This window comes from Pseudorasbora parva, chromosome 15 (assembly GCF_024679245.1).
Source record: "Pseudorasbora parva isolate DD20220531a chromosome 15, ASM2467924v1, whole genome shotgun sequence".
NCBI lineage: Eukaryota > Metazoa > Chordata > Actinopteri > Cypriniformes > Gobionidae > Pseudorasbora > Pseudorasbora parva.
This window is the reverse complement of record NC_090186.1, coordinates 16,214,003-16,223,511: the sequence shown is the minus strand read 5'-3', so window position 1 is coordinate 16,223,511 and position 9,509 is coordinate 16,214,003. Positions and strand designations below refer to the sequence as shown.

Here is a 9,509-nt window from a genome sequence, read left to right as displayed (position 1 = left end):
CAACTTTTAAAATAGTTTTAAAATGAAACTAAGTGTAGGTGTGAGACAACTGTTTCCCTTCCAGGAAGAACATCTTTTAGGGGAAGTGAAAGAGGCCACTTGGAGAAAAAAAAAAAATCATCAAAACAGCACTATTCATATTTTATGAGGCCCGGGTATTCAGGACTCCCAACTATTCAACTTTACGACTAAAGGCTTTGAAAAGTTCTCACAATCATAGTGGAACAGAGAACTAGCTAACCTCTGGCTCAAAGGATAGACCAAAACCTTGAAGCTGAGCATTTCACTGTCAATACAGGCTTTCGACACAGGCTTTCCTGTAGCTCAAACAGTAGAGTGTGGTGCTAGCAACGCCAAGGTCATGGGTTTGATTCCCAGGGAAAGCAAGAAATAATGTAGAACGTGTACCTTGAATGCAATGTCAGTCACTGGATAAAAGCGTCCACCAAATGCAATAAACCGAGAGTGAGAGCAAATTTGTGCACTGCAACATATCATAACAATCCTAACTCAAGAGACATGTGAAGCAAAATGATTTACAATATTAAGTCTTATTTTCTTAAAAAACATTTATGCTTAGAATAAAAACAAATATCTGCGAATGGGGTAAGAAAAATAAACTTAAAGTGAAAACAATCAATCAATCAATCAATAAATCAATCAACTTTATTTATATAGAAAACAAGACTCACCCCCCCCCCACACACACACACACACCTCACAGGCAGATATATTTTTCTGTTTTATGCATAAGCTTTATTTTGATCAATTTTAAAGCAGTCATAGTGCCTTGTCCTAATTTTGCTTCTTAAGGATAAAAATAATTAATACAACATGGCCACAATTTAGAATGAGAGAAACAAATTATTATATTGTGGGTGTGTTGCTTACCTAGGGAACACATGGCACCAGGATGCTCTCTGGAAACAAGGCAAGCTGGCAGAGGCAGTGTGATGCTTCGGGCAATGTTCTGTGGGGAATTTTTATTTTATTTTATTTTATTAATTTCTTTACAATTACTTTTTACACAGATAAACATACAATATAACATTTTGACAGCATCTAAAATGTGAAGGTTTGTAAAGAGGGGGTTTAAAAAAATACACAAATAAATTATTTATATATTTTTATATTATAAAGTTATAATTTTATCCTTTCATGCAACTAAAATATGGCTTCCGAAAATTAAGAATAGAATGATAATGATCATTTTATGGTGCAAACTAAATACAATTGTAATGTGATGTCATTTAAAACAATAAATCACCTTTTTTTTCCTGAATTTAATATTCTTTTAAGTGGATTTGTAAAGTATTATGAATATTTGTAATATGTGTTCGCTCTCTATACTGTAAAGTATGTTTCCATATGTGCAAACATGTCAAATATAAATGTTATTTGCTCAGGTACAATTTTATCTGTTAACTTTCACCCAACTGTTTGAAAATATACATGAAAATTCACTATCCAAACTTAAATGGTTGCAATTCAAGAATGCTTTGGAATATAGACAGTTTGGTCTCATTTTAAAGAAGACAGTTAGTAGAATATTGCTCAAAAATTAAAGTATAAACAAGTTTAAATTTACTGTAATCAAATATACTGTACTAGATATTTAATATTTAATATAAAATATATATGCTACAAAATCATTTTACTCTTAAATTACTATCAAATCAAAGCCATATGTCTAATCAATTTGTGTTCCAAATTTGATGTTGATATCACAAAATTTGAAGTTCCCATGAGATTTTGTTTGGGCGCTGTACCACACATAGCCACCGAGTGTCCTTGAAATTCCTTTGATTTTTTAAATGCAATTTCCTGTGTCAAATGTATATTTTTGTCCAAATATCACAAAAAAGATTGCAGATATAGAACCGTGAGACTCAGACCTTTCCAATATATGCTTTGTCAAGATTAGAATAGGTTTTTATTATAAAGCAGTTAAATAAATATGAAACATGATGACGCCACTTGGGGAGGAGCCCGCTAGAATAATTTAGAGCACCGTTTTTTTCTCCGATTTCAAAACGGTTTTCACAGGATGAATCTTGAGTTTGTAAGCTTTCAAATTATATATAATTTGTCGACATTAGCTCAGGATAAATATAGGATATAATTGTTTTAAACATGCAGTGACAAATGGGCCCACCGGTGGGCCAGTGACAGTTAAAAGGTTAAATACTTGAAAGATAATTTATGTAAATATACGAAAAGATATGCATGTGCTTCCAGAGCACACTAGCTTCTCCAAAGCAACTGATATCATTAATCAACAAAAATATAAGCATACTAGCCAACGGTATTTGACATCTATGGGTGTAATGAGTTAATTCATGGATCACACATCAGGAAAAATAAGAGAGATTTGGCTATAATGGACAAAATCACTGGTCAATTCTGATGGCTCCTTTATTTTCCAAAAAAAGCTTGGGTTCTCTATTTACAACTTGTGCAAAACATTTAAAGGTTTCAAGGACTTTACATTGTAAGTTCAATTCAAGGCACATACATGGGACAACAACAACAGTTTAGTAGTGGAAACAAATATAAGAAATTAAATGTACGTAGCAATCAAAATTTACTTTGGTTCCCAATGGATTCTCCTTGCAAAACCCAGCGTAAAGACCAAACAAATCACCATATCTTTAAAATAAAACTGTTTCAAAAAATTTAGAACCACACCCCTTCCTCATTATGAAGATAAAAAAAAGACACAGAATTCTAGAACACATGACATTTTGTGGTTGTTGTTCAGCTAGTCATGGCTGTTAGAATGCACTGCCACTTAGTAATCAAATATCAGTTGCTTTATGTAAAGCCACAATGTCAACCGATGTGCTGAAGTCTGCATTAAATAAGTTTTAATAGTGAATATCTACCAAATCGCAAAGGTGAGAAAACATTCAAAACATTTAAAAAAAAAATATTGAAAGGGTCACACAAAAATTAAAGATGTATTCAGCCACATGTGTGGTAGTGCTTTGTTCAGACTGACCTCACAGTCATTTAGAGTAATTATTCCAAAACCAAATCAATGTGCTTTTTTTAAGAGACGGATTGACTGTTGGATAGGATTACGGATACAAGGCATTGCTCACAGTCCCTTTTGTGTAATACATCCATTTGACTACAGGGCCACTACTGTGATTTTCAGCTCATCCATAGAAAATAAAGAACAATGTTCGCCATACGAGTGAGGCAATGAATCATTCTGAATCATAACACACCATTCTTGTCTGGAGGATAGACCTTGGCTTGTTAGCAATGTCATCTATTGATGTCTGTCAGGATGCAGTTTGCAATTGCCCTTCAAAATGTGTGCTTTCCATTTAGTCCTTCCCTTCAAAATGTGTGACTCCACAGATCTCTGCATAAATTATGTCAAATCTTTCATGTGAACCACATTAAGACATACTGCTGGGTTACAGTAAGGCAATAGATAAAACTGTTCGTGTTTAGTATGAAACATTTCTGGTTTTGGTAATGACCGAGCAAAACTCCTCCACGCCTGAGGATTTTGGTAGAGGGAATGATGTACTGGATAGTGGCACAAATAAGTTCCTGCCATTACTTTCCTCTCTGTGAAAATATGTCGTAGAGAGGCTCGAGAAAGATTTATCTCACTAACGGGTTAACTTTGCAGCGATTCATTTGGGTCTGCGCCACCACAACCGCCTCCTCTCGAGGAACCTGAGCCTGACAACCGCACCGGAGTTGTGTGGAGGAAGTCTGTTAAAAAGAGTTACGGGTGGCCACAGGATTTGAAATGAATTGTTAATGGTGTACACATCAGTTAAAAGCCTTCAAATGAGAAATGGAGCCATAGGATGTTCCAGATTTTAAGGAAAGTAGGGATGGGGTGGTCGGAGCAGCCTGCTGTGATGCTAATGAGAAATACTTTCAAGACCACAGAAGTGCAGTAGCCCTTTTTTTTTTTTTTTACAGAGCATTTTGTTTATTCCACGCACTGAGGCAAACCTTGTGTGTTGTTGGTAGTTAACCTGTGCAAGCACCAACTGTTAGTCAGAGACATCAAACATTTGTTTGATTCTGAGCAATTCCAAAAGCAATTTGGATATAAACAAGTATCCAGCAATCTAGTCTTACCCTAATGCCAAGTCGGAGAGCGATGAATGGTTTACTCTGACAATTAGGACCCCCACCCCAACTACAAGCCCCCTTTCCAATCCAGAATCCCCCTGCCAAGCGAAAATAACCTCTGATTTCCCCCCCACCCCCTTTCTTGGACCAGGGATTATGCTGTGGGGGTTTGAACTCAACCCACAAAATAAAATCTTGTCAAAGCAAGTAAAGTCTATGAGTAACAGCGCATGATAAATACTTCTCCACAGTAAGCCTGCATTCCAAACTCTGTCCTGGAAAACTGGTGCGCCATTTAAAAAACAGTCCTAATTGCACTCATGCAGGGATCCAAAACTCTTTCAAAGACAGAGTCTGGCATGTGCCAGTTCTTCTCCATGAAAAGAAAGGTTTTGTTTAAACGGTCATTCATCATCCCACCTGATGTGATGCATGATTAAAAAGGGTTTTGGTCAGTAAAGGAAAAGCTAGACAACGATGTGGATGTTGCTGTAGAATGTTCCTGATCACATTCATGTGAGAGAACAGAAATAGATAGAGAGGTGGAGCTCTGTGTAATGCCCTGGCCTAATTTGTAAAACACAGAACATGTTCAGAAAGGGCAAGTGTAAAAATGGGAAATATAGACTTAGTTGAAGTGTTTTTTTTTTTTTTATGTCTTACTTTTTTACTATTTATAATTAAAGAAAACATGAAGCAGATTATAGAGCTCCCACAGGATATTAATAGTTTACCTAAGGGGTTTAGATATTATATTACCTAATTTTATGTTTGGACTGTTAATTACTTGAAATTATGGCTCCAGCACAAAAGCTATCCACATAAAAGTATTTTATGTGATTTAACATGCTAGAGGGTTTGTGGTTTGTTCTTTGTATGGACTGAAACAAGCTGCCCTCTGGTGGGTAAAACTAAACATAAACACGCCCTCGAAAATGCTTGCACAGGAGCCCTTCTGCCCATCTCCCTACCGCGATCACTGATGTCAGCCTCTCCCTCTGAGGACTGCAAGGAGTTGAAGGGTGGTCCTTTTCCCTTAAAATGTGATTTCCACAAAAGCTCATTTCCTGAATGACTGCTCATGCTCTCTGCTGCATTTTTGAAAGTGCACTTCAATTCCAAAAAAGAGAGAAAAACTCAGCTCCTTTTTTTCTACTGCAGCTTAATCAGCGGTGTTTTGGTTTCCTGACCACTGTTATCTTAACTACTGTTGTGTGAAGGGGTAGCTGTATTTCAGCACAAAGGGCATATTTTGGTTGTGTGGTTAGCAATGTTTTCAAGATCCTTAAGTGGTTGAGAGGCAAAACCTGTGGACTGCACTTGCAGCAGGTAACCAACGTCTACGGCATCAAAACATCTGCAGCGTCTTTGAGTGAAACCACTTTGAAACTCACAAATTACAAAACCATTTCATATTTACTAAGAATAGAAAATATAGCAGAATTCCACATAGTTGTCCACAGTATAAATTACCATGTTGACTGCACCTGGAAATATATATATGTATATGTATACGTGTATTGTACAGTATATTGAACTACATTTTCTTTGAACAAATGGTTATAGCATCCATTGAAAAGCATCATGTGTGGCAGAAGTCCACACTGGGAACGTTACTGCTCTTGCAATAAGCTATGCTATTGTTACTGAGGTGACAGTCCTGAAGGCCAATTCCTCCATTAGGTGTGTAGATGGGCTGAATTCTGAAGTCCCCCTTTAAAAGCTGCTCATTGTTTAGCGACACTATCTGAAAGCTTGTTTCAGTCATTTCCAGGATGGAGTTATCCTTTTTGGTGCCGGCCTCGCAGTAGTCATCTTTTCTTCTGCCCCGGTTGTATTTCCATTTGGATGACGACGACCTGCTTTTCTTGTGCATGTGCCAGCAAAACACACTTAAAAGTGTCACTAAGACCACCAACACTGCCCCACCTATCACTCCAGCTAATAGGAGTGTGGAGGTGTTGTCTTGTTGGGCAGCCTGCTCGGATTCAGAGTATGTGGATGTGGATTTGGTCTTAGCCTCGGAACAGATAGTATCCTCGCCTGGTCTGTAAGTGTTAAGAGTATCCAGAACATACACGCAGATGCGATAGATAGACCTGGGATCTAAATTTGACAGACTAAGTCTTCGTTGGTATCCTGGGACTGTTCTTTCTCGATGGATGTCACTCATCAAACTCTGCCCCATCTTGACCCAAGTCACCTTGTAAGCCGTCACAGTGAAGTAAGACTCCCAGCTCACATCAATGCAGGTAGAATTAACAACATGAAAGGAGATTTTTAAGGGGTCTTCATAAGGAGGTAGGGGACCAGGAGGGAAATGTGGAACTGGGGGAGTGGGATTGGCTGAGGCGGGGTAAAATGCAGTGGGTGAAATGGTGGTGAAGTGGGTGGTTCTAAAGTTGGTCGTGGTGATGGTGGTGGTTCTGCGTGGTGGCAATGTAGATGGATATGAATGGGTTGGCCAGGGATGCAACACGGTGCCCGCCGGGCAGTCAATGGCATCTAAGGTGAGCTCTCGAATTACCATGCCACGCACCCTTTCTGGACTCTGGCACGTAAACCCTCTGACATTTATCGCAGGTGGCAGAGACCTGAGCCATGCAATGACCCATTTAATGCTGCAATCGCAACGCCAGAGGTTGTTTCTCACATTAAGGTTCCTCAGGTTTCTCAAGCCATCAAAGACACCCGATAGAAGAAACTGTAGCTGGTTGCTGGATATATCTAACTTCTCCAAATTACTAAGCCCAGCGAAGGATGTCACTTCAATGGTGTCCATCTGGTTTTCTTGCAGGTTAAGCTTGATCAGGGATGCGCTTGGGAGCTTCGGTGGTGGAGTGGTGAGTGAGTTGCGTGCAAGGGACAATTCTTTGAGGTTGACCAGATCCTGGAAGGTTCCTGGAGCGATGCCCTCATCCTCAAGCAAGTTCCCATCCAGCAACAGTCGCTGCAGGGTGGTGACATTCTGGAAGGCATCCTCGTCAATGTCGGCAATGCGATTCTCATCCAAACGCAGCTCCTTGAGATCTGCTGGTAATCCGATAGGAATGCTGCTCAGGTGGTTTTTGGTGAGGAAAAGAAGCTTGAGACTGACAGCCTCCCTGAAAGCCCCTTCCTCTACCCCTACAGTTGAGATGGAGTTGTCATCCAGATGGAGTTCCTCCAGCATGGGTAGCTGGGCAAGTGCTGCCCTCGAGATAGTCTGGATGTTGTTTTCCTGTAGGTGCAGCACTCGAACGTTCTTGGGAAGGTTTAGGGGAAATTCATCAAGCTGATTTCCATATAGGTAAACAGTATCTACAGAGGCAACATTGTGTAGCTCCAACGGAAAGCCGGCATTGTTGATCTGATTGTTGTGGAGGAAGAGAGTCTTATATCCCTCTTGCACCCCCAGAGGCACAGACGTCAGGCTCCTCTCATTACAGTAAACAAATGCTCTATCGCAGCGGCACTCTTCAGGACAAGAGGAGACGGGGCTGAACTGCACATGCAAGCTCAACAACACTGTCAACCAAAAGCGAAGAAATGAAGTCCAATCATTATTCCAAAATCCAGCTTGAAACTCCATAATGAAAAAGAAAGAAACCACTAGCAAACTTAGTGGTTGGAGGGAGTAAAAGCAAACATCACAAATCCAGCAAAATGATGTCCTCTGAAGGATTATTTTAATTTGCAGTTTGTAGATAAACAAGAATGTGATGCGTAATCCCTTGATAATTTCTAGTCCTTATCTGGAGACGGGGTCTCATTAGAGTGCATGGGTTCTCTCACTTAAGCCATCCATACTGAAGAATCAGATCATTGCAGAACTGCTCTTGCTCAATGCAGGGCCCAAGCAGGATGTGACTGAGAGAGTGCTGAAGCACTGAGCCACACAGTCCACCTCCCAGCCTGCTGTCAAGTGCTGATGGGCCCCAGCCCTGACTTTTTCCAGAAGATGTGACATTTGGGTCCAGAGACCTGCGAGGAGAAATTAGAATACAGTTAAAAATAAAAGAATAGTAGGCCAATAAACCTTATAGATACATGTTTTTTACTGACTTCATCAAAATAAAGTCATTCAGAAAACTTAAAATGAATGCCTTAAAAATGATTAAATCTCAAGAGCGTGATATAAAATGGCATAAATGAGATTTCACAAATTCCTGTAATAAATAAGCAATAATAAATTAACCTCAAAAAAGATTTAAATAAAATAAACAATAGCTTAACAATGAAGCAAGGAGTACGTGGTTGCACATACATTTTGTGTTTATTAAAAGTGTTTCCAAGTACATGGATACTGCTTATGTAATATTCTTTACTATATGGCATATGATGTCTTCATTGTGCATCATAGAATATGCACACATACCGTTTGTCCGTAGCTCAAAGGGAAAATAAAGTTAACGGAGAGTCATACACAGCTGAGAGTGACAAATGCTGCCTAACAAATGAAGTGGGAATTTAGCCTCTCTACCTGCAATAAATGATCAAACGTTTTTTTTTTTTTTTTTTTTTTTTTCGTTTTTTTCTCTCAGCAAATATATTTTATGCTAGCTCAACATTTCAGAATCACTCCTGACACTGAATCTACTGTTCAGACTGTATTGTACTAATTTCTGAGTGATGAGTAATAAAAAAATAAAAAAGTATGTGCACCATTTTTCTTTAGCATAAACTTATTTATAAGTGTCCAAGGCAGCTGGAGCCTTTTAATCAAGACTGGGGAAAGAATTTTGATATATTCATATTTTATTTATTTGTTTACCTGGGGGATAGATAGTAGGGTTTTTCGCTGACATTTACATTTTCTGAAATATGACAGAAGTATGTTGTAGTTGAACACACCACAAACAGTAGTCATGCACATATGTAACTGAAATATTGCTGTCAGTCCTGTTTGTATTTATTTATATATTTTCATTGTTACTTATTAAAAAATGTATTGGCATCTTGATCCTACAGCAACCCCCCTTTATATTGGATTATGCTTTTGTGACCTGACTATCTGCTTTGTTAACAGAGTTAAGGCCATCAATGCCTGGCAAGAGAATGGTTATCTTTACTAAGAAGCAATCTGTGAGACAGATGTGATTTAAATAAATAAATAAATAAATAAATAAATAAATAAATAAATAAATAAATAAATATTACCGGCAAACAAAACTAAATTTGTTTGAATTAGCATCAAAATGCATATTGATGATTATAAAGAGGTTTGCAGCAAATAATAGCCCTCATGTGTGTGTGTATATATATATATATATATATATATATATATATATATATATATATATATATATATATATATATATATATATATATATATATATATATAATAAAATCATATTTGTCAAAACTGCCACAGCATTTTGTATTTTTTATTCGGTTACCAGTAATTCTTTTGTATACAGTAA

General features: G+C 37.9%; 1 protein-coding gene across 2 annotated transcripts in view; it reads right to left on the bottom strand.

Moving 5' to 3' along the window:
* Window positions 1–2,397: 2,397 nt before the first annotated feature.
* flrt2 (fibronectin leucine rich transmembrane protein 2) overlaps window positions 2,398–9,509 on the bottom strand; it is a 52,581-nt gene continuing 45,469 nt past the window's right edge. For both annotated transcript variants that reach the window (XM_067417226.1, XM_067417225.1), the window contains exon 2: window positions 2,398–8,070. In XM_067417226.1, the coding sequence (XP_067273327.1) occupies window positions 5,690–7,678 (1,989 nt within the window). In that variant the 5' untranslated portion in view covers window positions 7,679–8,070 and the 3' untranslated portion in view covers window positions 2,398–5,689. The remainder of the gene's footprint in view (window positions 8,071–9,509) is intronic.